This window comes from Kogia breviceps, chromosome 19 (assembly GCF_026419965.1).
Source record: "Kogia breviceps isolate mKogBre1 chromosome 19, mKogBre1 haplotype 1, whole genome shotgun sequence".
NCBI classification, from domain to species: domain Eukaryota; kingdom Metazoa; phylum Chordata; class Mammalia; order Artiodactyla; family Physeteridae; genus Kogia; species Kogia breviceps.
Genome location: NC_081328.1, coordinates 45445020 through 45465124, shown reverse-complemented (window position 1 = coordinate 45465124; position 20105 = coordinate 45445020). Strand labels below are relative to the sequence as shown.

Here is a 20105-nt window from a genome sequence, read left to right as displayed (position 1 = left end):
GGGGCGGGGCTGCCGGGCACCTCGGCTACCCTTGTGTACGTCTCGGAAGACCTGAGCCGCGCCGTTATCACTCCTCCCGAATCACCAATTATTTCGGGGCTTTACGAGCGCCCACTCATCCGTCGTCTAGAAAGTGCCTGTCTAGCGGGCTGGAGCCACTCCCACTGCAGCCCTGCGCGCCTGCAGACGGCTTTGCAGAAAGACCCCCGGGACCTGAACTCAGCGCGCGTACTCGGGGAAGGCTGCGCAGCCGGCTTGTGGGATCTTGTCGCCCCACCCAGGTCTCTGGTCCCGCCCAACTCGGGCTCGGCACCGCCTCCGTGCGCATTATTTTGGCGGCCGGCGCGCTCTGTAGCGGAGCCGGCGCGCAAGGTCGGAGGTCGTGGGGCGGGGCCGGCGTCATTGCCGCTTTCTCTGTCTCAGCAGTCTTGAGCGTTCGTTTCCTCGTGTCCCATTCCCCGCGCGCGTGTGGAGCCGGCTGCGAGTCTGCGGGCACCGTCCGGCCGCCGAGGATGGCCTTGAGCGAGGAGCTGGCCATGGGAGCCGTGGAGGATCCGGTGGAGGACCGGGCGGAGGATGCGGCGGAGGACGCGGCGCTGGCCTGCGGCGCCTCTCTCGAGTCGTTCGGCGAGAGCGTGGAGACGAAGGAGCTGCTCAGTCGCCTGCCGGCGGTGCTGGGACACCGCGCGGCCCGGGAGGGCGCCCTGGAGCGGTTCCGGGGTGCGCGCGGGCCGGAGGAGGGGAGGCGGGCAGCGCAGGCTGTGCAGGTCTCCTTTCTTGCGGTTCCAGACACGGGCGCGCGTGAGAGGTGGAGGGCAGTGGGCCTCCTGGCCGACCTCCATCGGGCGGGGGGGCGGCGGGTGGACCTTCCCTGGGCGGCTCGTCTCCCAGTCCTGTCCCCAGCCTGCCCTGGGACCACAGCAAAGAGTATTTCCTCCGAGACAGCTGTGTGGACGGGTCAATGGGAGCAGGAGAGGCGAGAACAGGTTGGAGCGGGCGCGGGCCGGGCTGGCTGTGCGGTTGTGGGGCCCCCACCCAGAGCCTTAGCTGTAGGCAGCGCCCATGGCTCTGCCAATACTGCAGGACAGCCCAGGATATCGGATAGGCGCACCGTAGGATGCTTAGTTATTAGTCTAGGTTCTCCAAGTTTAGACGGACCCTTGCAGTTGTCTATAACGGGTAACTTCCAAATGACTCCTTAGGATCCCGTGGTTAGATAACTACGTAGGGTTTTGTGATTCAGTAAAACCGTCCTCGTGGACCCTTTTAGCTAAAGAAATTTCTATATAATTTTGTCTTCATGGGTTTGTAATGACAACTTTGAACTTCAGAAGGGGGCAGTGTGGCTGGCTGAGTGGAAGGAGCACACACTTCGGCAACTCGACTCTGCCACTTGGGCTAGTTGCCTGATTGTTTGTGCTGTTTCTCTGGCTGTCGGCTGCGGTTAGCACCGAAAATACCTCTGGGGTAGAACTGTCCTGAGGGTGAGGTGTATATCCAGGGACCAGTGAAAGCCCACTTTCCTATTCCTAGGGAGTGGTCAGATGTGGAGGTGTGTGGCGCATAAGAACTGCCATAACCCAAGTGGTCGTGGGATCTGATAGGAGCAGTTTTAGCTGCTGGTAGGAGTGGAAACCAGGCTGCCTGGGATTAAGGAGGCCGTGGTGTGAGGGCTGGGAGGGCACATGGCTTGGTGTGTGTGGCAGAGGAGAGTGAGGGTGTGGAAGGTGTGTGTCTAATGAAGGGAAGAACTCAGCTTGGCTGTCAGCAGGCCGTGAAGGAAGGAAGAAGCGAGGACCTGAGAGGAAGGTGTGCTGAGCAAGCAGAGAGCAGAGGCCAGGGCACCGTGGCCCTGAGGAAGTGAGTGGGTGGGGGCTCACTCCAGCTGGCCTGTGCTCTTGGGAGCTGCCCTTCAAGTCAGTGTGGGAAAACTCAAGTGTTTCCGAGGCTCACGTGCATGTTAATTCTCACATTGTTTTTCTTTTTAGTAATAATGGACAAATATCAGGAGCAGCCTCACCTGTTGGACCCACACCTAGGTAATAATAGAGCCTGATTGCAGAGGCCTTGGTGCATGGAGAGGGGGAGGGAGAGGGAGAGGGAGAGGGTGTGTGAGAGAATGTGTGTGTGTGTGTGTGTGCGCGCGTGCCTGCGCATAAGCAGAGGGTATCAGGATAAAGTGCTCAGGTCTTACTGGTTAGTGGGGCCTGCAGAGGGTATCAGGATAAAGTGCTCAGGTCTTACCGGTTAGTGGGGCCTACAATAGTAACACCTGCTCCTGGCAGTGAACTTGAGAAGGAGGAAGGTAGTGAAGGGCAGCATGGGATGGGGGTTAGGGTCATGAATCCTGGGGCTAGACCACCTAGATTTACATCCCAGCTCTGCCACTAAGCTGCTCTGTGCCTGAGTTTTCTCACCTGTGATATGGGGTCATCAGTGCTACTTGCCCCCAGGGCTGTGGAGATCTTAGACACACCACCAGGGAGGCACCAAGGGTTAGCCTCAGTGTGCACACAGGTGCTTTTAAAAAAGTGGTCTGGTGCTGTGCGTGCTGGTTTTTTTTTTTTTTTTTTTTTTTTTTTTTTTCTGTACGCAGGCCTCTCACTGCCGTGGCCTCTCCCGTTGCGGAGCACAGGTTCCAGACGCGCAGGCTCAGCGGCCATGGCTCACGGGCCCAGCCGCTCCACGGCATGTGGGCACAAACCCGTGTCCCCTGCATAGGCAGGCGGACTCTCAACCACTGCGCCACCAGGGAAGCCCATGGTGTGTTTTTGATTATTTCTGTGCTCTACCTTCTTCTGGTGTGCCTGTGATTTTCCAGGAGTGATCCTCTGGGTCCCTAAGCTTTTCCCTTATAGTTCTGCTTTTGGATCTTTGTTTTCCATGTAGAAGACGTTCTTGAATTTATTTTATTTATTTATTTATTTTAACATCTTTATTGGAGTATTGAATTTATTTTGACAGTTGTTTTTACGTTATAAGAGTGCTTCTCCTTGGTTTGGTATATTTCAAAGTTGTCTTACAGGTCTGGTTTTCCTCCCTGGGGAGTACACACCCAGCTGCTGGGCCCTGTGGCCCTGTGGGGAGGGTGCTGCTGTGGGGCTCCTAGCCCAGAATTCCCTTTTGAGTCGGGCACCAAGCCTGGCTTCCAGCTCTAAGCCCTTCAACCTACCCTCTTCAGGACACCTCTGTCCAGGATAGCTCTGTGTAATGATAGAATGTTCTAGATCTGTGCTGTCTGCTAAGGTCACCACTCGCCACAGGTGACTGTGGAGCACTTGAAATATGGCTCGTATGACTGAGGAACTGAATTTTATTTTATTATTTTTTTTTTTCTTTGAATCTTAAATTTTATTTGATTTAAGTTAAAAAAAAAAAACCCAATATGGGTAGTGACTGTGGTATTCTCCATTCTCAAGATTAAACCTTTAGGGCTTCCCTGGTGGCCAAGTGCTTAAGAATCCGCCTGCCAGTGCAGGGACATGGGTTTGAGCCCGGGTCTGGGAAGATCCTGCATGTTGCGGAGCAGCTGAGGCCGAGTGCCACAACCACTGAGCCTGTGCTCTAGAGCCCGCGAGCCACAACTACTGAAGCCCGCGCACCTAGAGCCCGTGCCCTGCAACGGGAGAAGCCACCGCAGTGAGAAGCCCATGCATTGCAACGAAGAGTAGCCCCCGCTCGCTGCAACTAGAGAAAGCCCGTGTGCAGCAAGGAAGACCCAATGCAGCCAAAAATAAAATAAATAAATTTATTTTTTTAAAAAAGTAAACCTTTAGTCTTCTGCCTGTATGGGCACAGTGCTGTGGTCTGGAGCCTTGGACCACTCCTCCTGTTTTCAGCCCCACCTTCGTCCTACCCTGGGCTGTCCCCGGCACCTCAGGCCTCTGGCCTTCCGGCTGTGACCCACCGCTGGGCTCTGCTTCTGTACTTCCCCTGTGTGGCTCAGTTACAACTTGGAAGTCACTGCTGAAGTCTCTTAGCTACTGTTACTTCTGTTCTCTTTTTCCTTGTGGATTTGTTTCTCTTTGTTGATTTACTGGGGTTTGGAGGGTGGGGGTTGCTGAGGGAAGCACTGGAATCACCTGCTTTCCTGGTCTCTGTTCTTCCGTGAGGGCTGTGCTGTCTTTCTGAGTCTCTGAGCTGAGTTCTGGCTGTTCTCTACTGTTCCCGAGGTTTTCCTCTTTCCCCTGGGGTCAGCTTTTCCTTGTAATTTGGTCTTTTCATCTTGCTGGTTCTGTCTGTGTTTCAGACCAAATGGATGCAAACAGGGGCTCCTCTGCTTCTGTTTTGTAAGTTGGAGCATTTTCTTTTTCTTTTTTTTTGGGGGGGTGTGTTTTTATTTTTTTTAAATTAAATTTATTTATTTATATAGCAGATTCTTGTTAGTTATCTATTCTATACATGTTAGTCTATATATGTCAATCCCAATCTCCCAATTCACCCCCCTACCGCCCCCTGCCAGTTTTCCCCCTTGGAGTCCATACGTTTGTTCTCTACATCTGTGTCTCTATTTCTGCCCTGCAAACTGGTTTATCTGTACCATTTTTCTAGGTTCCACATACATGCGTTAATATACAATATTTGTTTTTCTCTTTCTGACTTACTTCACTCTGTATGACAGTCTCTAGATCCATCCACGTCTCTACAAATGACCCAATTTCGTTCCTTTTTATGGCTGAGTAATATTCCATTGTATATATGTACCACATCTTCTTTACCCTTTCGTCTGTCGATGGGCATTTAGGTTGCTTCCATGACCTGGCTATTGTAAATACTGCTGCAATGAATATTGGGGTGCATGTGTCTTTTTGAATTATGGTTGTCTTTGGGTATATTCCCAGTAGTGGGATTGCTGGGTCATATGGTAATTCTGTTTTTAGTTTTTTAAGGAAACTCCATACTGTTCTCCACAGTGGCTGTATCAATTTACATTCCCACCAACAGTGCAAGAGGGTTCCCTTTTCTCCACACCCTCTCCAGCATTTGTTGTTTGTAGATTTTCTGATGATGCCCATTCTAACTGGTGTGAGGTGATACCTCATTGTAGTTTTGATTTGCATTTCTCTAATAATTAGTGATGTTGAGCAGCTTTTCATGTGCTTCTTGGCCATCTGTATGTCTTCTTTGGAGAAATGTCAATTTGGGTCTTCTGCCTAATTTTTGATTGGGTTGATTTTTTAATATTGAGCTGCATGATCTGTTTATATATTTTAGGGAGTAATCCTTTGTCCGTTGATTCATTTGCAAATATTTTCTCCCATTCTGAGGGTTGTCTTTTCATCTTGTTTGTAGTTTCCTTTGCTTTGCAAAAGCTTTTAAGTTTCATTAAGTTCCATTTGTTTATTTTTGTTTTAATTTCCATTACTCTAGGAGGTGGATCAAAAAAGATCTTGTTGTCATTTATGTCGAGTGTTCTTCCTATGTTTTTCTCTAAGAGTTTTATAGTGTCCGGTCTTATATTTAGGTCTCTAATCCATTAAAAAAAAAAAATTATTTATTTATTTATTTTTGGGTGTATTGGGTCTTCATTGGTGTGTGAGGGCTTTCTCTAGTTGCGGCGAGTGGGGGCTACTCTTCATCGCGGTGTGTGGGCCTCTCACTGTCACGGCCTCTCTTGTTGTGGAGCAGAGGCTCCAGATGCGCAGGCTCAGTAGTTGTGGCTCGTGGGCCTAGTTGCTCCGTGGCATGTGAGATCTTCCCAGACCAGGGCTCGAACCCATGTCCCCTGCATTGGCTGGCAGATTCTCAACCACTGCACCACCAGGGAAGCCCTCTAATCCATTTTGAGTTTATTTTTGTGTATGGTGTTAGGGAGTGTTCTAATTCATTCTTTTGTATGTAGCTGTCCAGTTTTCCCAGCACCACTTATTGAAGAGACTGTCTTTTCTCCATTGTATATCCTTGCCTCCTTTGTTATAGATTAGTTGACCATAGGTGTGTGGGTTTATCTCTGGGCTTACTAAGAGTTTGCATGCCTCAACTAAAGACCCCGCAATGCCACAACTAAGAAGTCCATGTGCCACAACTAAAAAAAAAAAAGATCCCATATGCCACAACTAACTAAGAACTGGCGCAGCATAAATAATTACCCACAGCTAATTAGTGTTCCAGCCAATATTTAAATGCAGGCAGTCCACTCAGACCCTCAGACTGAAGATGATGAGAAATCTACAAGTCCTCAAGGCTGTTTTAAACAAATGCTTTAAAAATCCTCTGAATTCTGGATTCTAGGATTCTTTGGGATCAGCCCTGTCTTCTTTCTTCCTGGGAAGAAAGCAAACATCATGAAGTAGGTCCAGGACCAGCATCCATGACTGTTGTTTCCTTTTTCTAAAAGGAACCTTTTCCAGTTCACTTCACATTTAACTCTCAAAACTCTTTCAGATCACTGAACAACTCACAGTAAGTGTTACTATTTTGTGATCCACTATGAAGACAGGTTTCAGGCAAGAATAAAGGCAGTGCCACAGGTCCAAGATTGTGAGTTAGAGAGACGAGTGTCACCACCTTTCACCTCCTGAGCAATGGGCATTCCTAATGGGAACTGCCATGAACCCAAGACCAACCATAAAAGGTGGCCTGGGCAGCCCACTGCCCTGCCCTTCCCCTGCAGCACTGCCAGCCTCAGGCAAGCTCATGTCTCAGACATCAGAAGCATTTTCCCTGTACCTGGCCCTCACCTAGCATACACCAACCTTCAGTTACCACTCACAAGGCCTGCAAGCTTGGGTAAGGTTAACTTACCCAAGGCTTTCTATCCTGTTCCATTGATCTATATTTCTGTTTTTGTGCCAGTACCATATTGTCTTGATTACTGTAGCTTTGTAGTATAGTGTGAAGTCAGGGAGTCTGATTCCTCCAGCTCTGTTTTTTTCCCTCAAGACTGCTGTGGCTATTTGGGGTCTTTTGTGTCTCCATACCAATTTTAAGATTTTTTATTCTTAATTGCAGCATGTAGGATCTCGTTCCCTGACCAGGGATCAAACCTGGACCCCCTGCAATGGGAGCACGGAGTCTTACCCACTGGACCACCTGGGAAGTCCCTTCACTTGCATTTTTTTTTTTGCTTGCATTTTTGAAAGATATATTGCTGGTTATAGAATTCTAGGTTAACAGTTTTTTCTTTCTGCATTTTAAAAGATATGGCTTGATTGGTTCTGATTGGTTCTTTTTTTTCAATATTTATTTATTTGGCTGTGTCAGGTCTTAGCTGTGGCATGCGGGATGTTCGTTGCGGCATGTGGGATCTTTTGTTACTGCACATGGGCTTTTCTCTAGTTGTGGTGCGTGGGCTCAGTAGTTGTGGTGTGTGGGATCTCTAGTTGTGGAATGCAGGCTTAGTTGCTCTGCAGCATGTGGAATCTTAGTTCCCCAACCAGGGATCGAAGCCGCATCCCCTGCATTGAAAGGTAGATTCTTAACCACTGGACCACCAGAGAAGTCCTGGGAAGTCTGTCTTTACTCATCTCTATTCCTCTGTGTAGTGTGTGCTTTTTTATCTGGCTGCTTTTAGAATTTTCTTTTTACTGGTGGTTTTCAACAATTTGATTATGACATGCGATGGTGTGGTTTTTTTCCTTTTTATCCTGCTTTGAGTTTGCGGAAACTTTTGGATTGATAGGTTTATAGTTTTTATCAGATTTGAAAATTTTTTCCCTCTTATATCTTGAGGTATTTCTTTTGCCCTTGCCTCCATCCTCTCCCCTTGGACTCCAGTCACCCATCTGCGGATACACTTGATACTGTGGCAGTGTTGCTGAGGCTGTTTAGTTGTTTACTTTCTTTTTCCCCTTAGGGTAGAAGTTTTTATTACTGTGTCTTCAAGTTCTCTGACCTTTCTTCTGCAATGTCTAATCTGCTATTAATCCCATTTAATTTTTCATTTCGGATCTTATTTTCCAGCTCTTGAAGTTGTTTGTTTTTTAAATATCTTCTGTTTTTTAAATATCTATCTTAGTTGCATGCTGCAACTAAGAAGTCCTCATGCTGTATATTGTTCATGTTTTCTTTTACATTCTTGAGGATATTTTGTAGTATTTAAAGTTTATATCTAGTAATTATATCATCTTTGTCATTTTTGGTCATTTTTTAAATATAAATTTATTTTTTTTTACTTATTGTTTTTGGCTGCGTTGGGTCTTCTTTGCTGCACGTGGGCTTTCTTTAGTTGTGGCAAGTGGGGGCTACTCTTCGTTGCGGTGTGCAGGCTTCTTATTGTGGTGGCTTCTCTTGTTGCAGAGCACGGGCTCTAGGCACACGGGCTTCAGTAGTTGTGGCATGCAGGCTCAGTAGTTGTGGCTCACGGGCTCTAGAGCAGAGGCTCAGGAGTTGTGGCGCACACGCTTTGTTGCTCCGTGGCATGTGGGATCTTCCTGGACGAGGGATTGAACTCACGTCCCCTGCATCGGCAGGCAGATTCTCAACCACTGTGCCACCAGGGAAGTCCCTGGTTATTTCTGTTGACTGATTTTCCTTCTGTTAGGGGTCACAGCCGTTTTAGTTATAAGTCTAGTAAATTTTTAGTGGGTCATGGACATTGTGATTGTTATGTTGTTGGTTTTAAGTGGTTTTTTTTTTTTTTTTTTTTTTTTTTTTTTTTTTTTTTGTGTGTGTGTGGGGGTATGTGGGCCTCTTGTTGTGGCCTCTCCTGTTGCGGAGCACAGGCTCCGGATGCGCAGGCTCAGCGGCCATGGCTCACGGGTCCAGCCGCTCTGCGGCATGTGGGATCTTCCCGGACCGGGACACGAACCCGTGTCCCTTGCATCGGCAGGCGGACTCTCAACTGCTGCGCCACCAGGGAAGCCGAGTTTAAGTTTTATGTCTTTAAAGTGTTGAAGTTTGGCAAGACAGTTTAGTTAATTGTATATCATGTATATCCTTTAAGGTTTGTTAGGGCAAGTATAGCTTTTTCTCTTGTTTTTCTCTAATTTATCGTTACTACTAAAGAGAGACATTTCTTGAATGTCTGCTGGTTGCTCTGGGTGCTCAACAAGGGCTCTGCGTCCTGGCCTTGTGGAATTTGAATGGCAGCCCTATGTGAGCTATGGGAACTCTGCCTTAGTGCTTCCTGGCAGTTCTTACCCAGCCTAGTGGACTAACCACTGTGCCTGTGAAGATTCATGGAAAGATTCGAGAGAACCTCTGCAGACTTCCAGAGCTCATTCTCTGCTTAGCTTCCTCTGGCATGCTGCCCTGCCAATTTCAGCTGACTCAGCCTCCTGGAAACGCCAGTCTTTGCTATGCTTGAGTCCCTCCTCTCTGCATTAGGTTCTAAAAATTACTTTCTGGTGGACGGCCTGGGTGGCTGTAGATTGCAGTTGGTTTGTTTCCATGTGCTGCCTGTTGTTCCAGTGTCTGAAAATATAATTGTCCTGTTCTCTAACTGTTGTTGGTGGTAAGGCAGTTCCATATCAATTATTCCTGTATAACTGGAAGTGGAAATCCTTCTTCTTCTGTCTTATTACATTGGTTAGAACCAGATTGTTACTAGGTCATAGTAGTTGTAGAGGTATTTTCTGTAAAGCATGGTATTAGATATTGATTTGATATAGAATAATAATAAAAAATAAGAATATTTTCCTTACATTTTAAAAGCAGGAATGAATGTTGTATTAACTCTAATGCCCTTTTAGAAACTGTGAAGATGAAAGTGTTTTTCTTTCTTTTGCTCTGTTGATACTTGGATTATATAGATTTACTAATATTAAACCATTCTTATATTTCTAAGTAGCCCTTTTTTCTTTTGGCATTTTGTTTTAATGTCATGTTGATGTTTAACAGGAAATATTTTATATATGTTTTTCCCTAGAATGGATGATGAACTTGTTGTTGGAATTTGTGCAAGATAAGAAATCTCCGGCTGACCTCGTACATCTGGCTTTTAAATTTCTTTACGTCATCACCAAGGTAATATTTACATAGCACTTTGTAGTTGACAGAACACTTTCTTAATATACTCGGTCCAGAAGTACCTTCCAAAATGGTATCTCTCAGGAAAGATTGTTCTCATACAAAAGTTGTGGATTTCATGCTTTCTCTTTTTACCATGTGCTGGAGATCAGATGTTAGTGATCCAGGGGACCCTTTGGCTGAAACAGTGCTTTTCAGCAGTGTTTTCTGCATCTTGTATTTGAATGGATCAAGCACCAGCTAGCCAGAAAGGGACGGAGAGGATATATATACATATATACATATATATATGTGAGTAACTGAGAAAAGTTTCTTACCAGGAAAAAGGAAATAAACTTGGAAGTGGAAGTGCTTCTGAGATGTGGATGTGCAGATGGCTTTTCAGGGATCTTGTTATGATGCAGATTCTGAGTAAGTGGGTCTGCGGTGAGGCCTGGTATTCTGCATTCTTACAGGCTCCCAGGTGATGTGTGTGCTGGCCCATGCGTACCATGGGAGAGACTTGGCCATCTCCGCTGGGGTTTTGCTTCTGTGGGACCTGCTGTGTGGTGGACCCTGTGTGCACATTCCTTGTCCTCAGTTAGTCGAATGCAGGGTCTCTCCTGAAGGTGTAGTGCCACCACGTTTCATGGAAGCCTTAATGAATTTGGGACCTTTTGGGTTCCCGAGGACTTATTCTTCATAATCAAGGTAGAAGCAAAACTTGTTAGTTTGTAACATAGCTATATTTCTGATTAACCAAGATTGGTTGGTCAAATTGGGACAACATATTTATGAAATGATTTAAGAAGTAAAGGTAGCTTTCTTATTGTTTAGTCTTACTGAGTTGTATCACTGTAATTTGATGTAATTCTCTTTGATCATTGGGTGACATAGGTGGTGATTTTTGGTAATAGAGAAAAAAATAATTTTGCTACTTTATTTTCTAATTATATAATAATTCATTGTCTTTATTTGATAGGTTCGAGGATATAAAACATTTCTTCGTTTATTTCCACACGAAGTAGCTGATGTGCACCCTGTTTTAGATATGTTTACAGATCAGAATCCTAAAGACCATGAAGTGAGTGTCCCTTTCCTCCTCCTCTTCATTTCCTGTCCCCCCGACTTACTCCCTGGTTTTCCCTGCTCCTGCACTGGCAGCTTCCTTTCCTGTTTCCTTCAGTTTTATCTTGTGCTATTTTGTGTCATTCCCTCTCTCTTCATTTATTCCTTTGGCTTTCTCTTTTTATGTATGTTACTTTAAATTATTTTATTTTAAAAAATGCCCTTTATAAAGAAAACAGTAAACCTCCATACAGTGTGATGATAACTGTATCATCATCCAAATTTTTTTTTTTTTTTTTTTTTTTTTGGCGGTACGCGGGCCTCTCACTGCTGTGGCCCCTGCAGTCGCAGAGCACAGGCTTTGGACGCGCCGGCCCAGCGGCCGTGGCTCAAGCGCCCAGCCGCCCCGGCATGTGGGATCTTCCCGGACCGGGGCACGAACACGTGTCCCCTGCATCGGCAGGCGGAGTCTCGACCACTGCGCCACCAGGGAAGCCCCCCAATTTTTTTAACTTAAAATAGAACTATGTTGGGGGTCCCCAAGACCACCCCAAGTCCAGTGATTTCCTAGGATCACTACAAGAGTTGGCATGTAGTCATCCTTCTGGCTATGATTTACTACAGCAAAGTCAGCAGAGGGAGAAGGCACGTGGGGCGAAGTCCAGAGGAAACCAGGAGTGAGCTTCTGGAGTCGTCTCCCCGTTGGGTCACACAAGGCACTTGTGATTCCGCAGCACCAAGTTGTGAGAACACGTATGAGGTGTTGTCCACCAGGAAGGTCGTAGGGGCCGGCACCCACGATTTCTGTGTGGGCTGGTCATGTGGGTACTCTGCCAGGCACATACTAAAACCCAGAAGGAAAGCAGGTGTTCAGCATAAGCCACTTGGTTTGTACAAACAGCCTGGGCACAGAGTGACCCTCATCAGTTAGGGAATGGTGGGACCGTTCCCCGAAAACCAGGTCCCCAGATGCCCGCCAGTGACCAGCCTTGCAGTCCAGCGTGCTGGGGAGTGCTCTTGGGCACCAGATGCATTCAGAAGGGCACGCAGGTTGTAACTGCAAACTCAGGGAATTGTCTTGCTGTGCACGTGCCGTGCTCTCTGCTTCTCATGCCTCTGATGGGGAGTCCGGGACCAAAGCAGAATCTTGTTTTATTGACTCCCCTGTGACTGGAAGTTGAGAATTTTTTCTTTATTCTTAAGTCTTACGTTTTTTAAATCTTTTGCTCTTTTCCGTTTTCTTGAAAAGCTGCTTGCACGCTGAAGGGTGCCAGTGATGAGAAGCCATTAGACTGACATGTTATGATTTTTCTTTGTTCCTTTTGCTGTTTCTCTCGGCTGCATGCTGTGAGGTGCGGTGCTCTGCAGCCTGGCTCCGAGGCCCTGGCGTTTGGAGGCCTGGGTGGGTGCTGAGCGGGAGGGGGTAGCAGGACTGCGTGGATGCCCTAGCACATGAGTCACGTTGCTTTGACTTGGCCTTGTAGACCTGGGAGACCCGCTACATGCTCCTCCTGTGGCTCTCCGTGACCTGCCTGATCCCGTTTGATTTTTCACGCCTTGACGGCGACCTCCACAATCAGCCTGGGCAAGAGCGAGTGTCCACCATGGACCGTATCCTCCAGATAGCAGAGGTGAGTGTGGCTGTGAAGTGATGAGCTGCTGACCAGTGTCCTTTCTCATGCCATTACTTAATTAGGTACACTTGTGACATTTGTTTATTTCTTCAGCCATTGTTACTCTTTTTCAGTGAAGTGAAATTCCATTTCATAACTTACCATGAAACTGATAATTCCTAAAGGGGTCAGGATGAATGACTTTAGCAAATCTCATTTCTCTGTAGATAGTGCAGATATTCTGATGATAGCTTAGAATAGGTTTCAGGGGGTAATGGTAAGACAAATTAAAGGTCCATTTAAAATTAATTTTTAATTTAATTTTTAACGTTACATAAATAATACATGATCATTGTAGGAAAATCAGAAAATAAAAAGAAGCAGGAAAAATATTAAGGTGAAATCTCTCAAATGCCAAGAGATAACACTTGTGTTTTTTTCAAACTTCTCCTGATACAGGTGTTACGTGTGTAGACATAGATTGTTGTATTATCTTTTGCTGTGGAAAATATTACCCTGAACTTGAGTGGTTTAACACAGCACACATTCATCACCTCACAATTTCTGTGGGTCAGGAATCGGGCTGTGGCTTCGCTGGGCCCTGTCCTTCGAGCTCTCCCCATGCTGCAGGCAGAGCTCGCCTGGGGGCAGGTCGCTTCCAAGCTCTCATGGTCACCGCAGGAGTCAAATCTCGAGGGTGTTGGCCAAGGGCTTCAGTGCTTTGCTGGCTGTTTGCCACTTGGAACCCACCCTGCCCCCCCCCCCAACAACGGCAGCTTATCCTGTGAAAGCCAGCAAGGAGCAGGGGCTGTAGCAAGATGCATGTCCCACTCACGTGTGACCCAATCGTGGAAATGACATCCTACCCCCTGCCGAATTCTCTTGGTTAGAATCAAGTCATCATGTCCTCCAACCACGTGGGGGGGATTACACGGGATGTGGGCACTGGTGGGCAGGACCAGGGCCCATCTTAGAGCCTGACCCTGACGCTTACTTATACTAAGCTTCTTTGAGTGCCTGCTGTGCGCCAGACACTGTTCTAAAGGCTTTTCATACATTAACTCCTTTCATCCTACTTAATGAGACAGTTCACTGTTTTTATCCTCATTTTACTGAGGAAGCAACAGGTGTGAAAATAAGTGACTTAGCCAGCTCACTTTCTCACGTGTGGTGGATGTAAATTTGAACCTAGGGATTTGGCTCCCTGCCGGTTCTTCACAGTGCTGCTCGCGGCCCCTGTGTACTAGGGCCCCTGGTGTCCTGCCGTTCTGGGACCTGCTTTTCCCCTGAGCAGGACTGTCTGAGTGTCTTGTGTCAGTAAGTAGACGTCTCCCTCAGAGTCTTTAAGGGAAAAGGTGCTCCACTGTATCTTCATCACTAAAATAGTCTTTTCTAGATAGGTGGTTTGTTTCTAGCTGTGTTCCGTTAACCCTTTGAGTGCTTGTCTCCTAAGTGGGATTGCCTGGGGGAGAGGACCTAATTTCTAACAATTTGTCCTCCAGAAAAAAGATCTTTTAAGTGTATCATTTGGAAAACAGTTGAGATGAGAAGTGGAAACCTCTTAAGGTGTAATCATTGCGTTAAACTTTGGCCCTCCTGTGTCTGAGTGGGGCCTCCTAGCTGTTGTGAAAGCCAGAGTGCTGGTGGGTTCCAGGAGTGTTGTGTGCACACTCTGGGTAACAATATCCACTCTTCATTTTTCTGCTGCTTTTGCAAATGTGGGTTTCAAGGGGTGTAGCCACACGCTGTATGAGGATTGGGCACTTCCCTGAGGGTGCGCACACACGTGGCAGCTGCAGCCCTGAGCTCACTTTATGAGTGGTTCGTGCAGCTTTGGAATCTGGCCTCTGTCCGTGAGCCTGGGCTCTTGTGGAGCTGCTGAGTGTGGGACTAGGTGGTTGAGCGGGTCCCTGAGGTCTACATCGTGTGTTTAACGGTGCCTGTCCTTTACGCTTCCTTGTAGTCCTACCTGGTCGTCAGCGACAAGGCCCAAGACGCAGCTGCTGTCCTCGTGTCCAAGTAAGTGCTTTCTGAGAAGGTTTACTGTCTGTGTTACTGTGTGTGTCTGTTGTCATCAGAGAGGATGCTGGGATGATAGGCTTGGGGAAGTCTTTGCTGTCCTTAGGACTCTGCTGCTTTCCTTGAGGGAACCCAACGCTGTTTGGGTACAGGAAACCTCTGAACCTGATGTGATCACTGACAGTGCTGGTTAGGGGCTCAGGGTCACCTGACGCTGGGTTAGCAGCTCGTGGGCCCGTCAAGGGAGCGCAGATTTAGAACAGGTGTAGCAGTTTCGCCGGGGCCAGACCTCCCCTCTGGGCGTGGGGGTTGGCTGTTAGAAGAGCCTTTGGAAGTCTCTTAGAAAGCAGTCCACACCATGGTTTATGGAGATCATGGGCTGTGATTGCGTCATTGTGGCTTGGGATAAAAATCCCCAAACATCCCGCGTTAACTAAAAACAACAGGCTGTGCCTGAAACAGGCAAAGGTGGGTTTATCTGATGAGTTGGGTAAGATGACCCAGGCACCAGGGCCTGGAGTCTCCAAAGAAGTGCCAAAGACACATGTGAAAGCTGAGTAGACTTGTTTCATGAAATGTGAGAATGGAAGAAAGCAGTTTTTCTAAATTAATCTTCTTCATGACATGTGATTTAAAGTATGTGTATAGCATAAATGAGTTAGAAAATTTGGCTTTTTTTCCCCTCTACATTTGTGAAAGTTAAAAATTGGCTCTAAAAGCTTTTGGATGTTTTGATCGGGAAAACAGGGCAACACCTCCTTCAGGGTCACCTTGTCTTAGGTATGTAGCCGTGACCTTGCACAAGGCAGGAAGAGACGTGCTTGATTTATGGGGCAGTTGGGGGCATTGGTGAGGTATTTGTGAAAGTACTGGCTAAACCAGAGGGCAGAGCCTAAATGCAAGAAGCTGATTTTAGGAGTGAGGAAGGAAACACCTGAGCTCGCCTGCGATGCTTACCCTGGGGGAGGAGAAACTCACTGACAGAGGCTTCTCATGGTTTTGACAAGGGATGAAAAAGCTTTCTTTCTAACTGTGAAAGTAATCATGTGTGCTCAGGAAGATAAAGAAAAGTAAAAAAGTACAAAATAAAACTCACGTGTACTGTCATCCCCAGTGATATGACTGCTCTGTCCTTTGTCCCCCTCTGCCCACGGGCATGTCGGTCTGTGGCCCGTGGGTACACTTGCAGGGTTGTTCCAGGTGCCGGCAGGCAGGCCTGGAGCTTTGGTCAGTCTTCCAGATGCGATTATGGTGTGATCTATTCTTCCTCCTTGTTTTAATTGAATGAAAGATTCTTTAAATTCTATACCGCTTTACAATTTTCAGAAGTTTCACACACGTGATTTCATAGAATCTCATAATAATCCCTTTCCCCCACACCCCTTTATTGCCTCTCTCCCCAGGATTTACTCTCAGCAGCTTTCATGGATAACATACAGCAGTGTTCATTATATTTATCGTGGTGTACGTTACAGACCTAGTACTTATTTATCTTACAGCTGGAAATTGGTACCTTTTTGACTGCCTTCCTCCAGTTCCCCTTCCCCACCCCTGCCTCTGGTAACCACGAGTCTGATCTCCTTTTGTATGAGTTTGTTTGATTTCTGATTGGTTCTTAGAGATGAATTCCTAGAAGTGGAATGAACATTCTAGGGGTTTTCAATGCAGCTACTGGAAAGGTTGAGCCAGTCGGAAGTCTCCTTTTCCCCATATTTAGCAACACTGCATGTGATCTTACAGATGTTTACTAAATTTGTTAAATGAAACATATCTTTATTGTTTATTATCTTTTATTACCAGCAGTACTGAGGGTTTGGTAGAGTTCTGCTGAGCTTGACCTGGTGGAGTATTGCACCTGTGAGGTGGGGGAGGTGAAATCCTAAACCCTTCTTCCCTCCCTGGTGTCCTCCAGAAAGGTGGCAGCTGGAGACCCTGGCTGCCTGTCCACTGCTGGCGGGACGCTCCCCCGCCATCTAGTGGTCGGACGAGCAAGTAAGTGTTCGTGAGGTTGAGGCCCGTTTTCCACCCAGCTCTTGCCGGTTTGCCAGGTTGTAGGTGCATCCAGTTTTCCTCAGTTCTAGAAAGGGCGGATGCCCTCAGGTCCTAGAGCTGCTCTGAGTAACCCGCCTCATGGGCGGGTTCTGACTCGCATATTTCTGTCTTTTTTGGTGGGTTATTAACAGTGAGGCCCTGGGTGTGAAGGGTGGTCACATTTGGCCTTTGTCCCCAGTGGCATCTGTTTTCTGATATTTCACGAGGGAGCTGCCTGTCTTACTCCCTCTGCCGTCAGCTTTGACTGCTTCCTCTTACCATGTGCAGTTCTGGAGCCGCACCTATTTCCTTTCACTAACTGGAACCTTTAAACATCAGCTGCATTTTCTGTAACTTTGATGTTACATTTACGCCAAGACGTGTGGATGTGAGTGTTATTTTACAGAAACTCTTCAATGGAAAGATATGCCTTTATTCTTACTGATTACATTACTTTTAAAAAGATATTTTTAATCTAACTGTAAAATCAAGGTATGCTCCAAGTAGAAAAGTTGGAGATTTTGGAACATAGAAAATAAGGAAAACCCCACACGTTTATAATTATAATACACAATACATGTGTTGTATTTTTTTGGTGTTTTTCTGTGCTGTTATTGTATGGAGTTTGCACAGCACAGTCTCTTTGAGTTAGCACCTGCTTTTTTTTTTAAAAATAAATTTATTTATTTTATTTATTTATTTTTGGCTGTATTGGGTCTTCGTTGCTGCGCTCAGGCTTTCTCTAGCTGCGGCGAGCAGGGGCTGCTCTTCGTTGCGGCGCACAGGCTTCTTATTGCAGTGGCTTCTCTTGTGTGGAACACAGGCTCTAGGTGCGCGGGCTTCAGTAGCTGCAGCACACAGGCTCAGTAGTTGTGGCGCACGGGCTTAGATGCTCCGTGGCATGTGGGATCTTCCCGGACCAGGGCCCGAACCCGTGTCCCCTGCATTGGCAGGGGGATTCTTAACCACTCTGCCACCAGGGAAGTCCAGCACCTGCTTTTTCACTTAATTTCACATTACTGTTGATTAAATGGCTCCTTTAGGTTCCACTGTTTTTAGTTACTCTGACCAGCTTTCTCACTTCCTTCCTCTTATAAGTCATAATGTAATGACTAGCTTTGGGTGTAAACCTGTTTTGGTATTTGGGATTATTTTCTTCGGCTAGGCCCTTAGAAGTGGACTTCTGAGTCACAGGACACAAGGACATTGTTGAGTCTGTACACCTGTCACTGGGTGACTTTTGGGAGCGGGTTTTCAGGACTTCTGCAATCATGGGCAGCCTCAAGAACCCTCTTCCCCCAGTTGGATTGTGCATTGTTTTGCTTATTACTAACATTTAGTTTGTGTTTCACTGATTGCTGGTGAGCTTTAACACATGAGTCTTATTTCAGACATCGTATGTCCCGTGTAGTGACCTGATTTCTAATATCTGTGGGCTGCTTGGTGCTTTTCCTCCAGTTGTATGAGCTTTCTCTGTGAAGGATGTTAGCCACAGGAGGGTGTGATACTTCCTTCAGTGGGTTGGTAGCCTTTTACTTTCTTCTTTGGACTAAAGTTTTAATTCTAATGTCAAAATAGTAACTTTTTTCCTTTTATTTATTTATTTTTACTTTTATGCTTGAAGGCTTACCCTATTAAGAGATTTTACAAAGAATCATTTATATTTTTCTACCTTTTAATTGTTTAATATAGAATTATTAATCCATTTGGAATTTCATTTGGTATAGGATACATGATAGGTTTTTTTCCTTCTTACAGGTAACTAAATTCTGTCACCATTGTGTGAATATTTAACTTTTCCGTTAATTAATTTAAAAACACACACAAAGTAAGTTCTTACACAAAATAGGGTTTGTCACTTCACCCGTACTGTTTCACTTTCAGACCAGATACTCTGTGGTAACAGTACTGACAAGGGTCCGGAGCAGCAATGTGTCCCACTGGTGTTTTGCCCTTTGTCCCTCTGGTAGGTCTAGTCCTGTTGTTAAGGCTTTGCTGATCACTCTTGTGGAGCTTACCTTCCTGAGAGAAAGACAGTGGGGTCTCTGAACACCTGCACATGTTAGCTGAGTTCCACATTGAAAGTAGATGTAGTCTGTGATGTGACTTTTCCTAAAAGGGAAGGAAATGTAGGATTCAGAGATCTTTCAGTGTAGGATTCAGAGATCTTTCAGTTTGTGTAGAAGGGTCTTGTTCTGTGTGTTACAGCCGTGGAATAGGTATTTTCCATTTTTGCTTATCTGTACTTTTGGACCTCTGCTGCGAACATAACCTTTTTTAGAAAAATAAAAAATATAAAGTAACCTATTTGCTTACATCTTTCAAAGGAGCCTTAGGTTTTTACTGTAATTTGGAAGCTCACCTTGTGTGATTTTGCCCAGGAATGGAAGTTGGCCGCCGCAGGCTGCACACAGAGCATCAGCCTCCTGCCTGCTAAGCAGATGAGTGGGTGGAGGAAGCAGGGTGCGTGGCCCCTGAGTGGCTGACGCTGTGACTCATGTCTTCAAGTTGGGCTTTGGGTCCCAGCAGGGCCGCTTACCAGCCCTGTGGGCCGTTCTGTGCCTGTGACCTCGCCGGTCCTGAGGGCCACCCCACTGCAGGCGCTGTTGTGCCTGCCCACGTGCAGGGTGAGTGCCGGCCGGCTGCTGTCTTCAGGTCATCGTGGGTGTGACCCTCATCCTGTGGCCCCCTCCAGTATCGAGGGGCTTTAAACAGGGCCAAGGACATAGAGATAGGGTATATATTACCAGTTATCCATTTTAGATGATCACTCTGAGGTGCCGATTTTATGAAATTCCTGGGCCCTCTTCTCAGACCCGCCGTAACGCAGCCTCTTGGCCGGCGGGGGTGGCATGTGAGTTCGCCTTTGTAACCAGCATCCTAAAGTTTGGTAGATCCTCGGTGACCGAGTCTCTGGGTGTGTGCCCTGATGGGGCTGGGCGAGGACAGTCGAGGCAACTTTGTTGTGCCGGCACGGAGACCTTCTGTGTGGCTGCAGTGTGGTCCCCGCGCTGGCTGAGCATCGTCTCGCGCGGGGCGGTGCTGGCTGTTTTGAGGGAAGAGGGGCCTGTGGGGGCTTCTGGTCAGGACAGGAGGCTCCTGCAGGGGTGCAGAGGACAGAGCCAGGCATGTCGAGTGCTGCCGCCAGGGTAGTGGCACCTGGCGTGTTTCTGTGGTATTGGTGCTGAGCCCTCTCTGGGTGTGGTCTGTGGGGGCAGCTAGGGGAGCGAGAGGTCCTCACAGGTCACCTCCCGCGGCGCTGTCCCTGTGCCTGCCGTCCTCCCCTCGCTCAGCTGTTTCCTTCTCATTCTTTGCCTGCCTCCTGTGTTTCTGCCCCAAGACTGCAAGCTCCCGCAGGAGGGCGGGGGCTCAGCCTGAGTCAGAGAGCTGGGGGATGGGTACGTGCCCTGGTTGGAGGGGAGTGAAGGGGGCCTGGGCTTCGGTGTGGGAGCCTGAAGGTGGCTGCCGGCCCAGACCAGTGTACAG

The 20105-nt window shown here is 47.2% G+C and overlaps 1 protein-coding gene across 2 annotated transcripts in view; it reads left to right on the top strand.

Annotated features, from left to right (window-relative positions):
* Positions 1–365: 365 nt before the first annotated feature.
* TBCD (tubulin folding cofactor D) overlaps positions 366–20105 on the top strand; it is a 160909-nt gene continuing 141169 nt past the window's right edge. The window contains exons 1-6 of one of the 2 annotated variants that reach the window (XM_059046889.2): positions 366–720; positions 1989–2039; positions 9809–9906; positions 10871–10972; positions 12441–12587; positions 14533–14588. In XM_059046889.2, coding sequence (XP_058902872.1) covers positions 513–720; positions 1989–2039; positions 9809–9906; positions 10871–10972; positions 12441–12587; positions 14533–14588 — 662 coding nt within the window. In that variant the 5' untranslated portion in view covers positions 366–512. The remainder of the gene's footprint in view (positions 721–1988; positions 2040–9808; positions 9907–10870; positions 10973–12440; positions 12588–14532; positions 14589–20105) is intronic. The other variant, XM_059046890.2, reaches the window with a different exon arrangement.